The sequence below is a fragment of the Engystomops pustulosus genome, chromosome 1 (genome assembly GCF_040894005.1).
Source record: "Engystomops pustulosus chromosome 1, aEngPut4.maternal, whole genome shotgun sequence".
Classification (NCBI taxonomy): domain Eukaryota; kingdom Metazoa; phylum Chordata; class Amphibia; order Anura; family Leptodactylidae; genus Engystomops; species Engystomops pustulosus.
Window position 1 is genome coordinate 163,756,229 of NC_092411.1, and position 26,464 is coordinate 163,782,692.

The following is a 26,464-nucleotide window of genomic DNA, read 5'->3' on the forward strand; positions in this document are numbered from 1 at the left end:
TGGGCCGCAAAATAATACAAACGGATATCCGGGACATCAAATCCTCCTTTCTGAGATGGTAATTTCATGGTGCTCATCTTAATTCTTGGATGTTTCCCTCGCCATACTAGATCTTTAAATAGACTCTCTACTAACTTAAAAATTTTATTAGGAATATATATAGGTGATGCACTTAATACATATATTAATTTAGGAAGAAGAAACATTTTGAGAAGGGCTATTCTGCCTAATATGTTAAGGGAGAGTTTTTTCCAGGTTTTTATCTTTTCTCTTAATGTTACAATTAAAGGAATGATATTCAACTTAATAAAATCGGATATTGTAGTTGATATATATATACCTAAGTACTTTATTTTCTGGCCCCCTGTAATAAGTTCTAAATCGTGGGGTTTATTATCTCCCAAAGGATCTAAGGGAATGCATGCGGATTTCTTCCAGTTAATATATAGTCCAGAAGCCTGGCCAAAAGTATCAAAGACTTCCAACACCCTGGGAATGGATCTATGACTCCCCAGATAGAGTAGCATATCATCTGCATAGAGAGAGATCTTTTCTTCTACTCCCCCATATTGTAGCCCCACAATCTCCCTGTCCCATCTTACCCTGGCAGCCAAAGGTTCCACCGCCAGGGCAAAAAGGAGAGGAGAGAGGGGGCAACCCTGCCTTGTACCTCTATGCAGGTAAAATGGTTTTGAAGTCTGGTTGTTCACCAAAACTCTCGCAGTAGGACAGTTATAAAGTAGTTTGACCCATGCAATAAACTTTTTACCTAGGCCCATTATTTCCAAAGTCTTCCACAAAAATTTCCACTCCAGGGTGTCGAAAACCTTCGATGCATCTAACATGAGGATTGTTCTCTCTCCTGGATTGGATGGCGTTAATTGCAGATTGAGATATAGCCGTCGAATATTTTCCATTGTAGATGACCCAGGCATAAATCCATTTTGGTCATGATGGACCAAGGATCTAATAACTCTTTTCAATCTTTCAGCTAGTATTTTGGCTAGGATTTTAGTGTCTGTGTTCATAAGTGATATTGGATGGTATGAATCCATTCTTTTTTTGTCTTTATCAAGTTTAGGTATTAGAATAATTAATGCTTCTCGCATTGATGCTGGAAGTATGCCCAAATTCAATGATTCATTCCATACACCCATAAGTTGTTCTATAAGCAAATCCTTGTGTAAACTATAAAGTTCAAATGGAATGCCATCCAATCCGGGAGCTTTATCTCTAGGTGTAGTCTTTAATACAGATTCTACTTCAGCTCTTGTAATTGGAGCCTCTAATGTCTCCCTTTCCTCATCAGATAATCTGGCTACTACACTATTTTCCAAATAATTATTTATTTCAATGTCAGACAAATATACCTTTGTTTTATACAACTCTTCAAAATAAGTAGCAAAACATTCCAATTTGCCCTCTGAATCTGTTATTAGGGCATCCTTTCCTTTTTCAATTGCAACTATAAAGTTCCTTTCTTTTTGACTTTTTACCATTTTTGCTAAGATCTTGCCAGGGGTGTTACCCTCCATACAAAATCTCTCAGGGCCTACAATCTTATTCGTATCCGCAAGGGAGACGAATGGAAGACAGCATTTAACACCCGAGATGGTCACTTCGAATACCTTGTGATGCCTTTTGGATTACGCAATGCTCCAGCTGTCTTCCAGGAGTTTGTCAATGACATCTTCAGGGACCTTCTGTATACTTGTGTAGTGGTCTACCTAGATGACATCTTGGTGTTCTCTCCAGATCTCAAGACTCATCAATCTCACGTACAGAAAGTCCTAGGCCGCCTTCGAGCCAATTGTCTCTACGCTAAGCTCGAGAAATATCTCTTCCATCAACGAAGTCTACCTTTTCTTGGTTACATCATCTCCGACAGGGGTCTCCAGATGGATCCTACCAAACTGTCTGCCGTTCTTCAGTGGCCATGTCCAGAGGGTCTTTGCGCCATTCAGAGATTCCTAGGCTTCGCAAACTACTATCGACAGTTCATTTCTCATTTTTCTACTCTTGTTGCTCCCATTGTGGCACTCACTAGGAAGGGTGTTAATCCACGCCTTTGGCCTCCAGCAGCTGAAGAGGCCTTTGCAAAGTTAAAATCCGCCTTTGCTAAAGCTCTGATCCTTTCTAGACCTGATACAGAGGAGCCTTTTATCTTGGAGGTGGACGCATCTTCTGTCGCTACAGGGGCTGTGCTTACCCAGAAGGGACCCAGGGGCCGAACTCTTACGTGCGGTTTCTTTTCTAAAACTTTTTCTCCTGCAGAGAAGAACTACTCTTTTGGTGACAAGGAACTTTTGGCTATCAAACTTGCCCTGGAAGAATGGCAATATCTTTTGGAGGGTGCTCGCTATCCAGTCTGTGTTTACACGGATCATAAGAACCTTTCATACCCCCAGACAGCCCAACGTCTTAATCCCAGGCAAGCCCGTTGGTCACTATTCTTCTCCCGCTTCAATTTGATGATCCACTTCCGGCCAGCAGAGAAGAATATCAAGGCTGATGCCCTTTCCCGTGCCTCAGATGTTGTTGGAGAAGAGCCGGGTCCTCAGTATATCATCTCTCCGGAACAGTTGGTTGCAGCCGCTCCTGTGGATCTTCGGCAGCTTACCCCTGGCAAGATGTATGTCCGACCTGCTCTGCGGAAGAAGATTTTGTTTTGGGGACATTCTTCCCGCCTGGCTGGGCACCCTAGGGTGCAACGCTCCGTGGCCCTCATCTCCCGCTACTACTGGTGGCCTGACTTGGTCAAAGATGTTCGGGACTTTGTGGGATCCTGCACCTCACGTGTGACCACCCAGCTGCCCATGGTCACACGTGGCTATGGACTTTGTCACGGATCTTCCATCTTCCTCGGGCAATACTGTCTGAGTGGTGACAGACCGGTTTTCGAAGATGTCTCATTTCGTTCCTCTTCCAGGTCTACCGTCTGCTCCACGTCTTGCCAACCTCTCCTTCCAACATATATTCCGGCTACATGGGCTTCCCCTGCACATCGTCTCTAATCGTGGAGTTCAATTTGTCTCCCGCTTCTGGCGCTCACTCTGCAGCCAACTGCAGGTGAAGTTGGCCTTTTCTTCAGCCTACCACCCTCAGTCCAATGGTCAAGTGGAGAGAGTCAACCAGAGTCTGGGCTGCTACCTGCGTCATTTTGTCTCTGCCCGTCAGGACGACTGGTCCACTTTGTTGCCCTGGGCTGAGTTCTCCTACAACTCTCTGGATTCTGAATCTGCTGGTGCAGCTCCATTCTTTATTGTCTATGGAAGAATTCCACGCCCACCACTCCCTCTCTGTTCCCTCGGATGTTCCTGCGGTGGAAGAATTGGTGCAGGACTTCAGCTCTGTCTGGAGACAGACTCGTTTATCTCTACTTCGGGCGTCTGCTTGCACTAAAATCCAGGCCGACAAGAAGCGCAGACCTCCTCCCGTCTTCTCTCCTGGGGACAAGGTCTGGTTATCCTCCAGGTACATCCGGCTGAAGATACCCGGGTACAAGCACGGTCCTCGATTCTTGGGTCCTTTTGAGGTCCTGTCCCGTATCAATCCTGTATCCTACAAGTTGCGCCTTCCTCCCACCATGCGCATCCCGAACTCCTTCCATATCTCCTTACTCAAGCCTGTTACAGTCCCTACCCCCCTATACTACCGCTTCTTCAGACCTGGACTGGACAGGAACCTTTTAATAAGGGTAGGGGTTATCAATGTTCTCCTCTGGTTCCCAAGACCTCTCTTCTGGACCAAATCCCTACCAGTCTATAAGGTTCTTATTCCCATTTTCTAGCAGTTCAGAATCTCCTTGACCTCATAAACATCATTAGTATCACCAGGAGAAGAAGCAGGAACAGAATCATTACTGTAGCAATTGAAAATCAGTGGTTTGAGAAGGGAAACATGGAAGGAGTTAGGAATCCTGAGGGTCAGAGGTAGATAAAGCCTGTAAGATGCAGGATTTATTTTGAAGAAGCTCAAATGGTCTAAGCAATCTGGGAGCAAACTTGTTGAGGGCGCCTTCAAATGGATATTTTTGGAAGACAGCCAGACCCTGGGTCCTGAAGGAAACTGAGGAGGTGGTCTTTGTTTTCTATACGCATACAGAAATAGAGAATGGAGATGCAGTAGTAGTTTCTCTAGTATGGTTATTATAAGAGAATTCTTCCCAGGGAAGTAGCTGCACCCGGTCATCCTGTAGAGCAGAGATGAAGTGTCGGAGGTATCCCTCAAGAATCTGATTGACATCTCTCCAGAATATTAATGTGAACTGGACACCATGGTCAGAGACAATGGGGCACATTTACTTACCCGGTCCTGCGGAATTCACATAAGTGCATTGTCCAACGATCAGACACTGTGCCGCGATTCACTAAGATCGTGCGCCTGATATCCTGCATGTGTCGCTTCCCGCTCAGGTCGGACTGAGTTCACCTTCTTATTCCTGGTGTATGTAAGCACTTGATCTTGCAACACAATTTGAAAGTTAAATCCCAAGCTCTGTCCGAATCAGTTGGCCTGCCTCCAATTTCTGTCACATGAAAGCCACCACAGCCATGCCACAATCCCATCGCGTGCAACACAATCCCCAGTTAAATACCTTTCCCAGCGGCACAAATCCCACAAGCGTTGGAAAAACTGACAAAACTGCGGCCGCGGACCCGTTGTAAATAATCCCCAGTATGAATGAAGAGGGAGTCAATGCAGGCAGAATATTTGCTGAATAAAGAAAGTTGCCAACCGAGAGGCAGATGGAAGACCTGACAGAGGAATAAAGTGCACCATCTTGGAGAAGCGATCCACCCCAACACAGATGGTGGTACAACTGGCAGGAGGAGGCAGGTCGGTGATTAAATCCATGGTAGTATCAGGAACTGGTAGGGGTAGAAGTAAGCCTGTGGGTTGTTCCTGGCACATTTAGAACATGCATGGACATATTCCCGTACATCCTCAGGAAGCGTAGGCCACCAGTATTGACGTGAAATAAAGTCCAGAATCTTACGAGGTCCGGAGTGACCAGTTTATTTAGAATTGTGTCCCCAGTATAACATTTTTTTCTCTGTCAGCAGACCAAACATAAGTCTTTCCAGCAGTGGCGTAACTTGAATCTGCTGGGCTCCCTGACTATATATATGTATGTTTTATAGTACTAGTCTTCTCATATGGGAAAGTGACACCTTATGGGCCCCTAAGCCTCCTGGGCATGGTTGCAATTGCACCCTCTGCACCCCTCAAGTTACACCCCTGCTTTCCAGGTGGGATGTCTTTAAACTGAAGCGGAGCCACTGAGACAATTCTTGAACGTTTGATGATCTGCTGAGGGTCGTCTTCCTTGTTTATAGTCTCAAAAGATCTGGAGAGAGCATCTGCTTTAATGTTCTTGTCAGCAGGACGAAAATGAAGCTCAGAATTAAATCTGGCAAAGAACAGCGACACTTGGCTTGACAAAGGGTTCAAACCCTGTGCAGATTGTAGGTAGGTAAGATTCTTGTGGTCTGTATAAATATAAAGGGTACATGGATACCTCCAAGAGATGTCTCCACTCTTCCAGGGCTAACTTGATGGCCAAAAGTTCACAATCTCCAATGGAATAGTTTCTTTTTTCAAAGGAAAAGAGCTTGGAGAAAAAGCCATAGGACAGGGATTCACCCTTAGCATTATTTTCGAACAGAAGAGCTCCAATTACCAAGGCATCAACCTCCAGGAAGAATCGTCGTGTGACGTCAGGATGATGAAGAACAGAGGCTAAAGTAAATGGCCTCTTCAGAAAATGCTGATTCAGCTTCAGGTGTCCAATTCTGTACAACCCGACGGACTCGGACAAACCGCGGAATTTAAAAAGGAAATTGTGACACAAGATCAAGCATTCACATGCACCAGGAAGAAGAAGGTGAACTCCGTCGGATCTCGGCGCGGAAGCGACACATGCGGGAAATTGGACGCACAACCTTAGTGAATCGTGCCAGACCCAAACCCGACAGGACCGGGTAAGTAAATTCGCCCCATTGTCCATAGAAGTCTGCAAATCCCAAAAAACATTAGATAACCCAGGGGACGAGGCCAATCCAGGACGATAATGGGTTTCAGCCCATTATGGTACTACTCACTGTCCAAGTCTGCAACTGAGGTTAAGACCTCAGGGACAGAGAAATGTACCTGCTTACAGTTATGACCCTTGCACTGGGAAAGCTGGTACTCCTGCAGCTATGCAGGAGCCTTTCCTCTCGCTTTGAGATCCCGGAGTGCCTGTTTGGAAAAGATCATCATCGTCCTCGGTGTCAGGCACTGGAGTTGGAGATGGAGTTGCCTAGGGTTAGATGCGGGCAACAGGCTCAGGAACAGGGTTATCTTCCATGGACAGCAGTATCGGTGATTGCTGCAGGGATGGTGGCTTCTCCGGACTAGATCTCACTGGTGTGGAGACAAGCACACAAAACTGAGGTACAGTCACATGGTCAACAAAACTGGGGGTCGATGAACACAGAGGGTCTCTTGGACTAGGTGCTGGGATCAAAGTTCTTGACACAGGGTTGAAGGAATGAAGGCATTTCTTCAGCTGGTTCCTGTGTACCCAGAGTATTGTCTCCTCTTGAAATCTCATAGACTTCAGGGGAGAGACTGTCCCTAACTAGGTATGGCTCACGCTCCCATCACCCTAGCTTACTGGTGGATGGTTGTTCCCCACACTTGTTCCCCAGGGCAAGAGGCTCTGCACAGGCATGGCAGTCAAAGTCTCTCTTTTATTTATCTCGGGCCTCTTCTACCTGCAGATCTACAACTTTTCTGGCATCCGCCAGGAGCCTCTGATGTTCTTGGACCCAATAAATCTGGGGGAGCAGAGATTGGGGGTCAGGGGCTTCCATGTACAAAGCCATATCTGGGGGGATATGGCCATGCCTCCCGAACATGAGATAATAGGGAGTATATCCAGTGGAGCAATGACTTTTCACAGAACCCGTTCCAATGTGGGTGGTATGCCATGGTCCTCAACTTCTTAAAGCCATAAAGGGTACACAGCTCTTGGAAAACTTAAAACTTGAATTCAGTCCCTTGATCCATAAGAATTTTGTCCAGACATCTGTAGGGGAGGATGTATCTCTTCCACAGGGCCGCCATAGTCGTTCTGGCGGACAGATCTCTGAGTTGCACTGCCACCACAAACTAGGCTCCAACTTCACTTGATCTGGGGTCACAATCTCCAGAGGGCACTGGCTCACAATGGAGGGTAGAGGGGCCCTTTGATTATGTTGCTCTCCCCGAGCGATGGCACAGGCTGGGCACTCCTGACACCAGGCCTCGATGTCGGGTTTTAAGTTTACCCAGTAGAACCACTTCAGGAGGGTAGCTTCAGTAGTCTCCAAAGTGTCCAGACTGGTCGTGGTACATGTTCAACACTATCTTGGCATCCCTCCTGGGGATCACGATTTGATCCAATCGGTAATAGGTAATGGGATCCAGAGTTCTCTTCTTTAGCAGGCCCTGATGCATACTTAGAGCCTTCCACTGGTGCCACAGTTGGGACAGTTCACCGTCAGCCCTGCGCCAACAGATCCTTTCAGGTACTCGCCCACTAAAGAGGTAGTCCATTAGTTCTCATATGGTATGGCTTTTAGCCTGGGACTCAACCAAAGATCCTTCTCTGCAGGTGGTGCAGACTCTTCTTGTTGTGGAATAGGTGCCGCTTCAGCGGGAAAAGAGTGTACTCTCTAGGTATCTTGTCACACAAAGCGGGCATAGAACGCAGGCATTTCAACATCTTCCCACTGAGCATCCATGGAGGGTCCGGTCTACTGGTCAGGGAGACAAAACAAAGCATCGACATTGTTGTTGGTTTTTCCGACCCGGTACTTGATGGTGAAGTTGAAATTGGCTAGCCTGGAGGCTCACCACTGTTCCAGTCCCCCAAGCCGGGCGGTGTTCAAATGCGCCAAGGGGTTGTTATCGGAGAAGACAGTGAAGAAGGAAGCCGCCAGATACTCTAACACTAGGAGCTCCAACTTGAACAAGCTGTAATTTCGGTTGTCCTGTTCCAAATCTTGGAGGGAAAGACTGGCATAGGCTTTGACCCTTTCAGTTCCATTCTGGAGCTGGGATAGTACAGCCCCTAGGCACTGTTTGCTGACATAGGTGTAGAGTAAAAGGGCAGATTGTAATCTGGATTTCATAGGCTCAGTCAGCCTTTGCTTCAGCATCTGTTACGCACCTTCTCATTCTGCTGTCCAGTCAATGGATGCTCGGGACCATTGGCTATCTTTAGGAAGTGTTCTTTGGAGTTTGTGTAGGGGTTCCGCCAGCTGAGAAAACTTTGGGATAAACCGCTGGTAGTAGCTGGCAAATCCCAGGAAGGCCAGTCGTGGACAGCTGCAACCTTCTCCGGGTCTGGCTCAATTCCATCCGGGCTCACCACATGTCTTAGGTATTTTACACTACGCTGTAACAGATGGCACTTGGACGGTTTAACCTTCAGCCCATCCTGGGTCAAGATTTGGAAGACTTCAGCCAGATGTTGGATGTGATCCTCATAGGTCTTGGAGTAGATGATGATATCATCCAAGTATAGTGGGACGGTCTCAAAGTTTCGATGTCCCAAACATCGCTCCATTAATCGCTGAAATGTGCACACGGCTTTGCACAAGCCGAAGGGCATGTTGTTGAACTCAAACAAACCCATTGGGGTGGTGAAGGCCGACCGTAAGGTTTCTATGAGAAAGTGTAACGGGTCACACAGACAACTGAACTAAAAGTCTCTATGAGAAGAGTCCGGAGGGAGGAGTCTGTGGACCAGACCATCTCCCACGGTGGCAGCCAAGGTACAGGGATGTGCATGGAACAGTCCAAGCCTGGGATGACAGCAGCAACACAGAGGAACACTGGTAACGCTGGCACGGACTGCAGAGACCACTGGACTGGAACCCTGGGAACGCTGGAGACAGGAGAAACTGAGGCGTCTGGAAATGCTGGAAGACGGGACACACCAGGAGCGTATGGGAACGCTGGAGACACACAGAAACACAGGAAAGCGTCTGGAAACGCTAATGGGCTTTCTCTTCCACAGGAACGGCTTAGGGAAGCCTGGCATGGAAACCATAGGAGATCCTAGGAGAAGATCTGGCAGCGAGAGAAGGGAGGTGCCGGATTATAAGGGCGAGCCGGATTAGCAGGAGCCAATCAGGAGGACGCTGGCCCTTTAAGGCTAGAGAAGTCCGCGCGCATGCCCTCTAGTGGTGAGAGCGTGCGACTGCAGGCAAGGGGGCGTGCGTCCTACACGCCGGGAGCCGGAGCACAGACAGGAGCCAGGAGAGGTAAGTGAGGGCAGGGAGAAGGGGACCGGCAGGCAGCGGAGCGCGGGTGTACCCGCGATCCGCGACATGGACCGCGGGAGCACCCGTGACAGGAAGCATGTTCCAGACTGGATCTGGGGGACGCTGTTGATGTTGTATATCTGTACTTTTTAAAGGTATTTGACACAGTGCCGCATAAAGGTTGGTGCATAAAATGAGACTGCTGGGTTACCAGTGGAGTGCCACAGGGGTCAGTATTGGGGCCACTTCAGGGGTCGATAGTTTAGCATTACAGAGCAATTTGTGGAAGCTCGAGGAGTGGGCAGAGAAATGGTTGATGAGGTTTAATGTAGATAAATGTAAAGGTATGCACTTGGGCTATGGAAATAAAAAGTATAATTATGTTCTAAACAGTCAATTACTTTGTAAAAGTGGTTCTGGAATAGATGGGGTTATTGGTGGATGGTAAACTTAATTTTAGTGACCAGAGCCAGGCGGCTGCTACTAAAGCAAATAAAATTATGGGATGTATCAAAAGAGGAATAGTTTCTCATGATAAAGACATTGCCTAATATACAAATCACTGGTCAGACCACACATGGAATATTGTGTACAGTTTTGGGCGCCAGTGTAGATAAAAAACATAGTAGAACTGGAACTTTGAAAGCATTTTTCTTCGTTGCTGGAAGTGTAAGAAGCTATGAAATGTTAACACTGCTGCCTATACTGCCAGCTATGAAGAAAAACGCTTTCAAAGCAGCCAAGCACGTGGTAACAAGTAAAACGCATCACCAAAAAGCCACATGTGAAGGCACCCTGCAAGTGCTGTGTAGGAGCACACTCTAAATCTCGTTACAAAGGGTTATAATTATGTAAAGCATTATTCGCAGTATTTAAGGCGAGATTCTCAAGATGCACTAGTTTTGAAATGCATTACTAACACATCAGGCAAAAATACATCTGAAAACATTAATATGAGTTGTGGTATAAAATGCATGTATTTTTTCCTGATACATTTGCAAAACATAAAAAAATGCATCTTTTTCCAGCGTGAAAAGGTGACACAATTTAACCCCTTCCCGCTGCGGCCCTTTTTCGATTTTGCGTTTTCATTTTTCACTCCCCACATTCAAAAATCTGTAACTTTTTTATTTTTCCATGTACAGAGCTGTGTTATGGCTTATTTTCTGCGTAACAAATTACACTTCAAAATGGTGGTATTTAATATTTCATGCCGTGTACCGGGAAAAAAATTCCAAATGCAGTGAAATTGGTAAAAAAATGCATTTTTGCCGTATTCTTGTGGGCTTGGATTTTACAGATTTCACTGTGCACCCCAAATTACATGTCTACTTTATTCTTTGGGTCGGTACGATTACGGGGATACCAAATTTGTATAGGTTTTATGTTTTCATACATTTAAAAAAATTAAAACCTCCTGTACAAAATTTTTTTGGGGGATTTTGCCATCTTCTGGGACTAATAACTTTTTCATACTTTGGTGTACAGAGCTGTGGGTGGTGTAGTTTTTTGCGGATTTTGATTATGTTTACAATGTTATCATTTTTAGGACTGTACGACCTTTTGATCACTTTTTATAGAATTAAAAAAAAAATTTTAAATGGCAAAAAAGTGCCATTTTCAACTTTGGGCACGATTTTCCGTTACAGGGTTAAACGCAGTGAAAAAACGTTATCATATTTTGATAGATCGGGCATTTTCGGACGCGGCAATACCTAATGTGTTTATGATTTTTACTGTTTATTTAGATTTATATCAATTCTAGGGAAAGGGGGGTGATTTGAATTTTTTATGAATTTTTAGGTTTTTTTATTATATTTTTTTTATTTTAACTTTTTTTCAATTTTTATTTTTACTATTTTTCAGACTCCCTAGGGTACTTTAACCCTAGTGTGTCTGTACGATCCTATCATATACTGCCATACTACAGTATGGCAGTATATGGGGATTTTCTACTCATCCATTACCATGTGCTGACAGCACATGGTAATGAATGGGTTAACCCGAAGTAGCTTCGGGTCTTCGTGAGACCCGAAGCTACCATGGCGACGGATCGCCGCTCCCCGATGACGTCACGGGGAGCGACGATCCACGGAAAGATGGCGGCGCCTGCGCGCCGCCGTCTTTTTGATGCCGCCGGCACCTCTGCTGGCGGCGATCAGCGGTAAAAAACCCGCGATCGGTGCCGGCGCTCGGTGCTCCCTGGACCTCTCCCTCATGAATACTCTGGACCGCTTTGAAACGGACCGGCGTTTCTAGTGTACAGTGCAGCGGTGTTTGTTAGCGTTATCGGAGGTTTCAGATAACACTAGCAGTATAACACACTAGGAGCTGCTTACTTTAGTAACAGCTCCTAGTGCAGTTTTTGAGGGTGACAGGTCCTCTTTAAGAAATAATAGTATAATAATAGATATACACTCACCGGCCACTTTATTAGGTACACCTGTCCAACTGCTAGTTAACACTTACTTTCTAATCAGCCAATCACATGGCGGCAACTCAGTGCATTTAGGCATGTAGACATGGTCAAGACAATCTCCTGCAGTTCAAACCAAGCATCAGTATGGGGAAGAAAGGTGATTTGAGTGCCTTTGAACGTGGCATGGTTGTTGGGGCCAGAAGGGCTGGTCTGAGTATTTCAGAAACTGCTGATCTACTGGGATTTTCACACACAACCATCTCTAGGGTTTTCAGAGAATGGTCCGAAAAAGAAAAAAAACATCCAGTGAGCGGCAGTTCTGTGGGCGGAAATGCCTTGTTGATGCCAGAGGTCAGAAGAGAGTGGGCAGACTGGTTCGAGCTGATTGAAAGGCAACAGTGACTCAAATCACCACCCGTTGCAACCAAGGTAGGCAGAAGAGCTTCTCTGAATGCACAGTAGGTCGAACTTTGAGGCAGATGGGCTACAGCAGCAGAAGACCACACCGGGTGCCACTCCTTTCAGCTAAGAACAGGAAACTTAGGCTACAATTTGCACAAGCTCATCGAAATTGGACAGTAGAAGATTGGAAAAACGTTGCCTGGTCTGATCAGTCTCGATTTCTGCTGCGACAGTCAGATGGTAGGGTCAGAATTTGGCGTCAACAACATGAAAGCATGGATCCATCCTGCATTGTATCAACGGTCAGGCTGGTGGTGGTGGTGTCATGGTGTGGGGAATATTTTCTTGGCACTCTTTGGGCCCCTTGGTACCAATTGAACATCGTTGCAACGCCACAGCCTACCTGAGTATTGTTGCTGACCATGTCCATTCCTTTATGACCACAATGTACCAAACATCTGATGGCTACATTCAGCAGGATAATGCGCCATGTCATAAAGTTGGAATCATCTCAGACTGGTTTCTTGAACATGACAATGAGTTCACTGTACTCAAATGGCCTCCACAGTCACCAGATCTCAATCCAATAGAGCATCTTTGGGATGTGGTGGAACGGGAGATTCGCATCATGGATGTGCAGCCGACAAATCTGCGGCAACTGTGTGATGCCATCATGTCAATATGGACCAAAATCTCTGAGGAATGCTTCCAGCACCTTGTTGAATCTATGCAACAAAGAATTGGGGCAGTTCTGAATGCAAAAGGGGGTCCAACCCGTTACTAGCATGGTGTACCTAATAAAGTGGCCCGTGAGTGTATTCTTAGGACTATGGAGCCACATGTATACATACAAAAATACACATATAAACACAGTTTATACAAGTATATTTCATGTATTAGGTATACATTATGGTCTTCAAACCTTCACACAGAAACTCACTTACTGTTTCTGGAAGACTGTGATGTGGGAAATCTGCAGCTTTTTGCTACAGTGTGTTGGTGGCAGGGATGAGACAGTGGCTGCAGCCATTTTCCCCCACCCTTTGGGGCCCACTGCATTATCTCACGAGTGACCTGCTCCTGTGATTAGAAGGTGAGGCAGGGAGAAGCAAGGTGGCTGAGGACCTCGGGAAGCATTGGGGGCTTTCTGTGCCATTTTCAGGCAGCATGAGCAGCTCACAGAGCAGCTGCAGAGGCTGACAGGAAGTCTCAGGAGTAGCAGGGTTTTAGTCCTGTCGGCACAAAATGACTAGTTGTACAATGTTCCTGCACGGGGAGGTGGGGGGGCCCATTTGAGGATGGAGGGCCCTTTAATCTTCCATGCTCCTCTTTCCTAACCTCTGAGGCCGACCTGCAGTTCCTCAAGAGCATGGTCCGCTTAGCACAGGAAGCAGCTTGTTTCTGCTCAGGACCTGTTTACAACTACATGTGCTTCTCACACAAGCATTGAGGCATCAGGAGGCGGGGCCCACCGGAGGATTCTCTGGCCCTCTGCTGTGCCAGTCCGACACTGGCCATGATGACAGGAAATCTCTGGTGCATGATGATACATTTCCCAGACGTCAACAGGCATCAGCAATGCTCCTTTCTGGAGGCACAACACTTGTGACGGCACCCCAGCTAGTGCACACCTGTTTACCATGCTCCTAGACAGCGTGCACCAGAATCCAAGATGGCTGATTAACCCTTATCCTTGCTGGGCCTGAACCGCACCGGCCCCTCCTCCAAGGTACTTGGCGCCACAAATGCAGGGGGTGGAGCTTATCAAGCAGCATGGGTTTCCCACTAGTGAGGACTTTGCGGCTGAAACTCCTTGCTGTACAGTAGCACAGATGTAGCAGAGGTTAACGTTTGAGCGCTGCAGCGCCAGATGTAGCAGAGCTGACACAGTTCGTTGCAGGAATTAACCCCATAGGTGCTGAAGCAGCGCTCTGCAGCATGTGGCAGTAAAATAACAGAGTCTTTCTTGTGAAGCACAATCACACTTGGGACTTAACCTATATGGCAGCAGGCTGTGTTAGGAAACACAGTAATTGTGGAAGTAGTACACGTCACTCAATGTTGGTGGTATGGGTGCACAAGTAGGCTGCAACACCTCTCAATAAATCTTGAAAAAAACTTGGCACTCCTGTGATACTTGATTTGCATATTTTATTATAGTGAATCGGCAATCCAAAATTAATGCAACGTTTCAGTCTTATAACATCAGACCTTCTTCAGGCACTGTACAGAAATTGAAATATATAAACAAAATAAATACATACATCTCAGTAATAAGCAAAATAATAGGTATAATTAACAAAAATGACAATAAAAGGATCTTGATGAGTGTTAGCCAAATGTGATGGTGGCCTCGATGGGTATCGTGGATGCTGCAGTGGACATAACCATCCAGGGGTGAAGACACGGCCACTAATGAGGTCTAGATAGATGATGGTGAGAACTATATTAGAAGATAAAAAAAGGGGATCCAAGTGTACAGGCACAATGAAACGGAATGTTAAGGAAGCATAGAGAGGAACCAAATGTACAGGCAAGATGCGATAGAGCAATAAGGAAGTATTGAGAGGATATTGTTTGTGTCCAGCAGGTGTATAAAAAGGTATCAGTGGTGTGATATCTGGCAACGTGGTGTCCAGTAATGTAACCCTATAGTGTCCCAGGGCGAAACTGTCTTACCGGATTGCTGGGCTTGCGGTGGTGTGAAAACGGTTCTATGACCGTTGTGGCGCTTGGGGAGCTGTGGAGCGCGGGAGACCCCGCTGTAGGTTGGCTGCGCTGGTGTTATGTCATGGATGGCGGGTATTTAAGCTGTGGGACCGGAACCGGATGTGATTTCCCCGGAACCGGAAGTAACGTACCGGAAACCAGAAGTGACGTTCCGGCTATGCGTTCCAGCGTGGAACGCGGAAGTGCATAGAAGCCGGTAAAAAAAAAAAAAAAAATTATTGGGAGGAGCTGTGTATAATATGGAGGTGTAGTGCCGCTGAGTGATGATGATTGTGTGTGAAGTCATAGCAATGGTGCCTAGGAGAAGAACAAAAAAAGTGGACAGTACAGGACAGAGATAAATTATACCTTAGTGATGCTAGTGTCAGACTATTGAATCTGTAAATAGAACAAGACATGTTAATGAGAATAGTGTTGAAACATGGATGTACAATTCAAATGAGTCCCTGTAGCTCATATTCCCTGTTCAGTCCATTGTGGGACATAGCATCAAGTCTATGTATCCAGAATGCTTCGCAGAGACGGAGTTGTTTAACTCTGTCCCCTCTGCGTCTTGGAGCTGGTACATGTTCCACTACTTGGAACTTCAGCTGTGAGATCCTGTGATTAGCCTGTTCAAAATGATGGGGTAAAGGTAGCAGCAGTTTCTTGCAGCGAATATCGGACTTGTGCTTCGAGATGCGATCCCTTATATGTTGGACGGTCTTGCCCACATATATGAGGCCGCAAGGGCATTTTATTACATAGACGACAAAAGAGTAATTACAGGTAAAATAGTCATTAATTGGGTATGCTGTACCCGTGCGTGGGTGGTAGACCTTGTCTCCTTTTTGAACATTATTGCATTGGCGACAGTTGAGACATGGGAAAGTATCATGTTTGGGTGTGTTCAAAAACCGTTGTCTTGTGTTTGCCTTAGTGGAGCCCTCGTCCGCCTTGACGAGTTTATCCCTCAAGTTAGGTAGTCGCTTAAAGCAAGTGCGAAATGGAGTGGAGAATTCAGGAATTTCGGGGTGACTTTTGGTGAGGATTGACCAGTAATTACATATGGATTTGTGAATCCTAAAGACTGAGGGATGGTACTGATGTATAAAGTTGATGCGTGGGGATTGGTTTGTGGGTCTTTGTCTCGGCTGTATGTTAGCTTTTAGGGTATGTTCAGGATAGCCCCGGGCTCTGAACCTGTTACGCATCGCCTCTGTGCGTTTCTCTTTGAGGATGGGGTCAGATACAATTCTGTGTACTCGTTGGATTTGGGAGTTGGGTAGCGAGTTCTTACATGAGCGGGAGTGGCAACTGGAGAAGTGTAACAGACTGTTCCTTTCTGTGGGTTTTGTGAAGAGGTCTATAGTGAGATTACCACAGGGGTCTTTGATGATGGTAGTGTCCAGGAAGTCAATGTTAGTAGAGCTGTAGTTAATAGTGAATTGAAGTTCAGGCCAGATCTCGTTTATGTATGTGTGAAATTCGAGGAGGAAGTCAATTGGTCCCCCCCATATGCATACAATGTCATCAATATATCTTTTCCACAGTAGGGCATGTTTCTGGTAGGTGACATTGGGGTATATGAAGCGATGTTCGAAATCTGACATGTAGCTGTTAGCATATGGGGGGGCCATATTGGAGCCCATGGCTGTTCCCCGTATCTGTAGATAGAATGTGTCCTGAAACATAAAGTAATTTTCTTGTAGGATAAGTGTGAGGAGGTCAAGGCAAAATTGTTTAATTTTTGGTGGATGATGCGAATTGTCCAGTAGGTGTGCTGCAGCGTAGATGGATACCTTTGTCGTGCTGGATGCTCGTGTAAAGACTTGAGACATCCCATGTGACAAGAATGGTGTCAGGTGGGATCTGTTGTAGGTTATGGATGTGTGTCAGGAAGTCATTGGTATCGAGGAGAAAAAAGGGTGTTGTCTTGGTCAATGGTGTCAGTATTTTTTCCACGAAGATGGCCAGTGGTGAGAGAAGGGAGTCAGTTGAGGCGACTATGGGTCTACCGGGGGGTTTGTCCGATCTTTTATGTATTTTAGGTAAAATGTAAATGACTGGAATGATGGGATTTTGTTTGTGTAGAAAATTGTATGTCTTTTGATCTATGGTATGGTCGTGGAGGTATTGGTCTAGGGTGTTTTTAATCTTCTGGGACAGTGTAGTAGTGGGATCTCTAGAGAGTTTGCGGTATACGTTAGTATCGGATAATTGGGAGAGTATTTCCTCAGTATAATCCTTCCTGTCCATTACGACAATGGCACCACCTTTATCGGCTGGTTTGACTATCAATTTTTTATCCTGGATGAGAGACTCTAAGGCTTGGCGGTCTGTGCCTGAAAAATTACTTGGGAAATGTAGGAAACCCCTTTCTATGTCGCGTTTAAATTTAAGAAAATCTTTGTTAACTAAGGATATAAAATTCTTTGAAAATCTTTGTTAACTAAGGATATAAAATTTTGCCTTGACCCCCTCACACTTATCCTACAAGAAAATTACTTTATGTTTCAGGACACCTTCTATCTACAGATACGGGGAACGGCCATGGGCTCCAATATGCCCCCCCCCATATGCTATCAGCTACATGTCAGATTTCGAACATCGCTTTATATACCCCAATTTCACCTACCAGAAACATGCCCTACTGTGGAAAAAATATATTGACGACATTGTATGCATATGGGAGGGACCAATTGACTCCCTCCTCGAATTTCACACATACATAAACGAGATCTGGCCTGAACTTCAATTCACTATTAACTACAGCTCTACTAACATTGACTTCCTGGACACTACCATCATCAAAGACCCCTGTAGTAATCTCACTATAGACCTCTTCACAAAACCCACCGACAGGAACAGTCTGTTACACTTCTCCAGTTGCCACTCCCGCTCATGTAAGAACTCGCTACCCAACTCCCAAATCCAACGAGTACACAGAATTGTATCTGACCCCATCCTCAAAGAGAAACGCACAGAGGAGATGCGTAACAGGTTCAGAGCCCGGGGCTATCCTGAACATACCCTAAAAGCTAACATACAGCCGAGACAAAGACCCACAAACCAATCCCCACGCATCAACTTTATACATCAGTACCATCCCTCAGTCTTTAGGATTCACAAATCCATACGTAATTACTGGTCAATCCTCACCAAAAGTCACCCCGAAATTCCTGAATTCTCCATTCCATTTCGCCCTTGCTTTAAGCGACTACCTAACTTGAGGGATAAACTCGTCAAGGCGGACGAGGGCTCCACTAAGGCAAACACAAGACAACGGTTTTTGAACACACCCAAACATGGGACTTTCCCATGTCTCAACTGTCGCCAATGCAATAATGTTCAAAAAGGAGACAAGGTCTACCACCCACGCACGGGTACAGCATACCCAATTAATGACTATTTTACCTGTAATTCCTCTTTTGTCGTCTATGTAATAAAATGCCCTTGCGGCCTCATATATGTGGGCGAGACCGTCCAACATATAAGGGACCGCATCTCGAAGCACAAGTCAGATATTCGCTGCAAGAAACTGCTGCTACCTTTACCCCATCATTTTGAACAGGCTAATCACAGGATCTCACAGCTGAAGTTCCAAGTAGTGAAACATGTACCAGCTCCAAGACGCGGAGGGGACAGAGTTAAACAACTCCGTCTCAGCGAAGCATTCTGGATACATAGACTTGATGCTATGTCCCACAATGGACTGAACAGGGAATATGAGCTACAGGGACTCATTTGAATTGTACATCCATGTTTCAACACTATTCTCATTAACATGTCTTGTTCTATTTACAGATTCAATAGTCTGACACTAGCATCACTAAGGTATAATTTATCTCTGTCCTGTACTGTCCCCTTTTATTGTTCTTCTCCTAGGCACCATTGCTATGACTTCACACACAATCATCATCACTCAGCGGCACTACACCTCCATATCATACACAGCTCCTCCCAATAATTTTTTTATTTTTTTTTTTACCGGCTTCTATGCACTTCCACGTTCCACGCTGGAACGCATAGCCGGAATGTCACTTCCGGTTCCGGTACGTCACTTCCGGTTCTGGGGAAATCACTTCCGGTTCCGGTCCCACAGCTTAAATACCCGCCATCCATGACATAACACCAGCGCAGCCAACCTACAGCGGGGTCTCCCGTGCTCCACAGCTCCCCATGCGCCACGAAGGTTATAGAACCGTATTCACACCACCGCAAGCCCAGCAATCCGGTAAGACAGTTTCGCCCTGGGACACTATAGGGTTACATTACTGGCATTACATTACTGGCACCACGTTGCCAGATATCACACCACTGATACCTTTTTATACACCTGCTGGACACAAACAATATCCTCTCAATACTTCCTTATTGCTCTATCGCATCTTGCCTGTACATTTGGTTCCTCTCTATGCTTCCTTAACATTCCGTTTCATTGTGCCTGTACACTTGGATCCCCTTTTTTTATCTTCTAATATAGTTCTCACCATCATCTATCTAGACCTCATTAGTGGCCATGTCTTCACCCCTGGATGGTTATGTCCACTGCAGCATCCACGATACCCATCGAGGCCACCATCACATTTGGCTAACACTCATCATGATCCTTTTATTGTCATTTTTGTTAATTATACCTATTATTTTGCTTATTACTGAGATGTATGTATTTTTTTTGTTTATATATTTCAATTTCTGTACAGTGCCTGAAGAAGGTCTGATGTTATAAGACCGAAACGTTGCATTAATTTTGGATTGCCGATTCACTATAATAAAATATGCAAATCAAGTATCACAGGAGTGTCAAGTTTTTTTCAAGTGTTAGGAAACACAGTCTTTATAAACTACAGTTCAAAATGCCAGTACAAGGCACAGAAGTAAATATCCTGTTTGTGACACCACTTGTAACATCCCCCACCATGGCTTAGCCGCAGGAAAGGTACACACAGTTGATGAAGGCTGGTTTGGTGCAGGTGGAACTGAGCCCGGATGGTGGAACCACAGTTCTGGGCTTAAGTCCCCTGACTTGCCCTGGATGCTCGACAGTAGGCCTGAGGCACTTGAATTTCCTGAGATGAGGAAGCTGGCTGTGGCAGACAGACCTTAAGGTCTGGTGCTGTCTGCAAACCCTTATGCTCTGAACAGAGATATTGAGGTAAGACCATGTGCTTAGGGCTGAACCCTGTGCTTCCGCCCAGAAAGGGTTTATATACTCCCCTGGTCAGGTGGTAGCACCTCTCTAATCACCTTCCAGCTTGTGTTACAGGAACATCTTCGGACTACAGCTGCATTTACACAATGGGGTTATTTACTAAGGGTCCCACAGCCGCGTTGTAAGATCCAACGGATTCAGACAAATCACAGGATTTAACATTTAAATTGTGTCGTAAGCCAAGCACTTACATGCCCGGGAAGAAGGTGAACTCCGGCAGACCTGATCAGGGAAGCAACAAATGCAAGATATTGGGCGCACACTGGTAGTGAATCGCGGCAGCTGTGCATTCTCGTCGGGGAACGCACCTCGGTGATCGCTCAAGGACTGGTAAGTAAATCTGCCCCAATATTCCAGTTCTAGAAACTTCCTAGAGGGTTCATGACTCCCCCTAACAGCTCCTGACCTGGAGAGGGCGCTATTCGCAACTACCAGCCTTCCTATGGATTGGCAGGGGTGTTGCACATAGCTACATAGTTTATATGGTTGGAGCAAAAAATGTCCATCAAGTTCAACCGAGGAAGGGATTTTATGAAAACAATTCTATATAACATAACTGTGAATGTTATTCAGATCCTTCTTGAAGCTCTCTGCTGTCCCTACTGTGATCACCACCTGAGATTGACAGTTCTTATAGTAAAAAAGCCCAATCGCCTTTGGTAATTAAACCATGTTTTTTCAAGATGGAGACAGGGCCCCCTTGTATTTTGATTTCCACCATATTTTTTGTATGAACCATTTATATATTTATATAAATTAATCATATCCCCTCTTAGTCGTCTCTTTCCAAGACTAAATAAATCTAGTTGTTTTAATCTAGTCTAGTTGTTCCTCATAACAGAAACCCTCCATACCCCTTATCATTTTTGTGGCTTTTTGTTGTACCCTCTCCAGCTCCAGGGCATCCTTTTTATGGACTGGTTACCAAAACTGGAGGGCATATTTCAGGTGAGGCCGAACTATTGCCTTGTACAGCAGTAATATTAAGTCCATACCATTTTTGATACATGGCAAGGTCTTGCTGGCTTTAGACATTCCAAGATGTTATGTAATCTATGATCAACTATTACATCCAGGTCCTTCTCAACGAGAGACTCTCCAAGATTTACTCCACCAAGAACATACGTGGATTATTAACGCCTAGGTGCATAACCTCACATTTATCCACATTGAACCTCATTTGCGAAATGGATGACCAAACACTCAGTTTGTCCCAAGTCACCCTGCAGCCTATGAACGTCATCCATAGACTGTATTTCACTACACAGCTTGGCGCCATCTGCAAAAATAGACACGGTGCTATTAATTCCCATCTCTATATCATTAATGAATAAGTTAAATAGTAGTGGGCCAAACTACTGGGCCAAAATCCAAGAACACAATATCCACAGCAGGGGACAACTTCTATCCTTAGTAAACTCATGCTGGCAGTCACTTGGCACCATACCAGTCATTAGGGAATCTCTAAGAACTGAGTTCTTTAAGAACTCTGGGGTGTAACCCATCTGCTCCTTGTACCCTGTACACATTTATTTTATTGAGTTTAGATTGGATCATTTTTACATTCAGCCAGTCTAGTATATTACAGGCTGCATCACCCGCACTGGCACCACCCATGACAGATGGTGAATTGTTTTAAAAAAATCAGCGTGTATATACTGCAGCAGCACATCAGTACCACATACATGTATATACACTGCAATACATTACCACCACATTCATGTATATACACTGCAGCAGTACAACACTGCCACATACATACACTGCAGAACATCAATGCCACAAACAGGTATGTAAACTGCAGCACATCACCACATATATGTACATCAGGGCCACATACAGGTAAATACACTGCAACAGCACATCAGCGCCTCATACAGGTATATACACTGAAGCAGCATATGAGGGCTACATACAGGTATATACACTGCAGCAGCACCTCAGCGCCTCATACAGGTATATACACTGCAGCAGTATATCAGTGCCACGTACAGTTATATATACTGCAGCAGCTCATCAACGCACACTGCATCCATATAAATACTTCAAACAGGGCCTAATGAATTATTAACCCTTTCCTGCACCCTGACATAATTCTACACGATAGAATACGGGTAGCTCCCGCAACTTGATGTAGAATTACGTCATGGTGATCACCGGGGCTAAGATGCTGAACCTGTGCAATCACTACAGGATCCCGCAGTAACAGCCAGGATTGTGAGTATGCTTAACCCTATAGATGCCGCGGTCATGGGGACTGTGTCACCTTTAGTGAATTGCAGCGACGGTTGGCACCCTCCGTGCAGGGCACAGAGGTGCCAATTGTTGCTATGGCAACCCTGAGGTCCGATTGCACTCTGCAGAATCTAACAGTGCAGCTATCAGCTAATGTAGAATACATAGGCTGACTATGTAATATGCGGTAATACATTAGTATTGCAGTATATTACAATGAACAAATTGTCACGGGTGCTCCTGCAACCCATATCTCGGGTTGCGGGCTCACCCTTGCCCCTCTTAGTTCGCAGGTGTGGCGCTTGTACTGCTTACCTCTCCCCACTCCCGTCCCCTAGGGCGTGTGCTGGCTTCAGAACATTTAGAGGGCCACCTTCCCAGAATCAGAATAAATCTGCCTCTCCCTGCACACTCTGCCATGCATTCAAGCCTTGTGCCTTAGAGAAAGCTTTGTCTCATGCCCTGTGCTGATATTGTGATTTCCCGTTGTGCCCCCGGTTCCGTTCCTGACTACGCTCCTCCGCTGCCTGCCTTGACCTATTGCTACATACCCGACTCTGCTTAACGTCTTAATACCTTGCCTTGGCTGCTACCATGGACAAAGTCGCACATGTGGAATGACCTGTTGGTACCACGCTGCAGCAGGTCCGACCTGCGACTTTGCGGTGGGCTCTGGTGAAAACCAGGTGCCACTTAAATTCCGGTCCCAGGTGTCGGCTTACATCATTGTCCGCGGTAGTCCAGTGGGTTCACTAGCCCAGAAGCCTGACACAAGTGATCAAATGATCACTTGTTCATGTCCCACACTGGGCAAAATAAAACAGTTTAAAAAAAAAAGTGCAATTAAAAAAATTATTAAAAACAGAGTGAAAGTCCACTGAAGTCCTATCCCATGCAATAATCAAATAAAACATAAAAAAGTAAAAATCACCAATAGTGATTTCACCAAAAAAACTACAACATATTGGGTATCACAACCTCTGTAACAAATTATTTTTTTACCACCACTAAGAAAGAGTTAATAAAATCTGATTATTAGCTATTGAACCCCCGTAAATGATGTACCTGGAAAGTGGATCTCATCCACAATAAAATAGTCCCCCATATATCAAAAAAAGAAACATTTTATAGCCTGTAAATGTGACAAAGCAGAACTGCTCTGAATGGCGCTCATTCCATTTTATGCCCGCCTGTGTGCCCCTACAGCTATCACCACAATATATGTGCATCCTTATACTCGGGAGAAATTGGGTATCAAACTTTGTGGACTTTTTCATCATTTAATACTTTGTGACGGTTAATTTTTGGCCAAAATCAATATATTGTCTAAAAAAAAATAACAGCTTGTACACCTCCATATTGTTTTAACCCCTGTGAAGCATCGAAAGGTTTAACACACTTCTTAAAGTTGATTTTACACACATTGAGGGGCGTAAAATGGCATAATTTACAGGGTTTTACAGCTATTTAGGCCTCTGAAAGTCACTTAAAGCTGAGCAGGTCCCTCTAAATAAGGGTTTTGGTGATTTTCATAAAAATTATAAAAATTCTGAACCTCCTAACAATCTACAAAACAGAGGGGATACATAAAAAGCCACGACGATATAAAGCAGACATTTGGGAAAACTTAGTTATAAAGTTACTTGGGTGCCATGACTATTTGCCTGAAAAGCAGATCATTTTGAACTTTGAAAATTAATAATTTTTAGGTATTTTTGCCAAATTTCCATTTATTTCATAATTAAACACAAAAGATAACATCCAAATTTTGATATTACTTTGAAGTACAATGTATGATGAGAAAACAATCTCAAAATCCCCTGGATATGTTAAAGCGTTACAAAGGTATAACCTCCTATAATGACACAGGGCGCATTTTATAAATCAGGCCTGGTCCTAAAGCAATAAAGACCTGAAGGGATTAAGTAAAAAAAGATAAGTTTCTTACCTGGAAATTGAAAGATAGTTGGCATAAATCTAAAGAATGGGCTTGACTGAGTGACAAAAGACAAAAGAAAATAAACTATTGGGCTGATGACGAATGCCAGCACTGACACCAGAGTCCAGTAAGATATTTCAAAGGAAACCTGTAGATCATAAGAAAATGACCATGCTATAATATTTCAAGGACTTAATGGCAGTGTATAGAAATTTAAAAGCAGAAATCAGCATAAAACTAATCTTATCAAAGTAACAACAAAGTTGCTTCTAGTTTCTAATTCTACTTTTGTCTTTACACATGTATAATTTGTAAATTCTGTTCAATGCCTAGCTACCTTTTGCACCAGTTGCATGCAACAAAAACATGCCATCGGACAACTGCGAGTCCAACAGCTAAGACACCATCCATAATTCACATAATGATGTCGGACACCAAGTCCTCCACAACAGAATAACTTCTTGGTTTAAGTAATTGGCACGGACAATAAAAATGATATGTCTGGTATTCTGAACCCACAGCAAAACATTTTTTTACAACGCAGGTTTTAAAATCATGCAACATGTGGGTAGGATATGCATAAAAAATGAGAGCACTTAAAATTTCAATATTTATTAAATATATTAAAAAGGGGCCACTCCGCCAATATTCCTAAGTACTGTGCCGCAATACGATCCTCAACTTACCGTTTTGTATCTTGTAACCTGTCGCAGGGACTATATATTAATGAATTGGCCACTACAAGGGGCTGTAAACTTCAATGTATGATCCCAAAGCATGACATCCTGTATTGGATCCAGGTTTACTTGCGATGTCTAGCGGACTGCTGTCGCTAGAGTCGCAATGTCCGCGGTTTGTCTAATTGGATGCCGAAGGACGAGCCCTCTACTGGAGAAACGCTGTGATTGGTTTTTGACCTCGGGCCGGTCTTACTCCTCCTCTTGGGGGTGTGGCATTCTCTTCATACTTTGCTCGTTCACTATGATATAATAGCATGCATTTGTAATGTATCCTATAGGTTTCAATCTATATGCCTCTGATGACACACTACCCCTTAGGGGAAAGTAGAAATGCGTCAGGCGGAGGAGAAATATAGGATCAACACAATGCATATCTTACCAATGTGAATAGCACTCAATCAGTGTCTGTGTTAATACGCACTGTGCAGTGACCTGAAAGTGTTAAATTACACTGCACCTTTGCGACAAAAACTTTTATCAGTAGTATGCAAGTGGGGAATGTATGATTGGGATTACTAAAGTGACAGATTCCCGATACCCATACATACACTGAATTGCCTGATTCATGAATTTTGTGGATGAAGAGTGGTCCCTTTTTAATATACCATATATACTCGAGTAATAAGCCTAGTTTTTCAGCACAAAAAAATGTGCTGATAACCCAAACTTGGCTTATACACAAGTAAAAACAAATATATCAAAACTCACCTTTCTGGCTTCCCCCGCTGCTGACTATATACTGGGGTAGGGGGCTGGCTATATACTGGGGGATATGGGCTGGCAGGCTATATACTGGGGGGCAGGTGCTGGCTATATGTTATAGGGCAGGGTCTGGCAGGCTATATAATGGGGAGGCTGTGACCAATGCATTTCCCACCCTCGGCTTATACCCAAGTCAATAGGTTTTCCCAGGTTTTTTAGTAAAATTATCGGCCTTGGCTTATACTCAGTCAGCTTATACTTGAGTATATACAGTAGTTTCAAAGTACTTGGTTGGCTTATACTCAAGTATATACAGTATTTAATAAATATTGAAATTTTAAGTGTTCTAATTTTTCAGGCAGTGATCTTTCGCATTTGAACACAAATTCAGCATATCCGTGCTTGTTTCATACAATTAGGATATGCATAAACCCCATCCACATGTGTATTACTGCAGGTTATCTGCTGGTGAGTCTGTTGGCAGTTAACTGACAATAATTATAATAAGGCTTTACACCAGAATTCACATTGCCTGTTTGTGATGCATTTCAAAACACACTGCAAAAGTATCAGGAATAAGGCACATAAAATATGTGTTTTGCAATTAGATAATAATAATAATAATGTTTTTTATGCATTTGCAATGTGTTTTTTAAAACTTGTTTCCAATGTATCATGTGAATTCAGTCTGAGGCACATGCTGAATCATGGTTTGAAAATCAATTCAAGTTCAACATGGAAGAGTTCTTCTTTTAATCAGGGATATGTTTTGTACTGTTTTACTGGTAAACAATTCCAAACATG

The 26,464-nt window shown here is 44.5% G+C and overlaps 1 protein-coding gene across 1 annotated transcript in view; it reads right to left on the reverse strand.

The window, feature by feature from the left end:
* Positions 1-26,464, reverse strand: part of LOC140121604 (phospholipid-transporting ATPase IK-like) — a 671,195-nt gene that overhangs the window by 15,780 nt on the left and 628,951 nt on the right. The window contains exon 26 of the mRNA XM_072141425.1: positions 24,228-24,366. Within this exon, the coding sequence (XP_071997526.1) occupies positions 24,228-24,366 (139 nt within the window). The remainder of the gene's footprint in view (positions 1-24,227; positions 24,367-26,464) is intronic.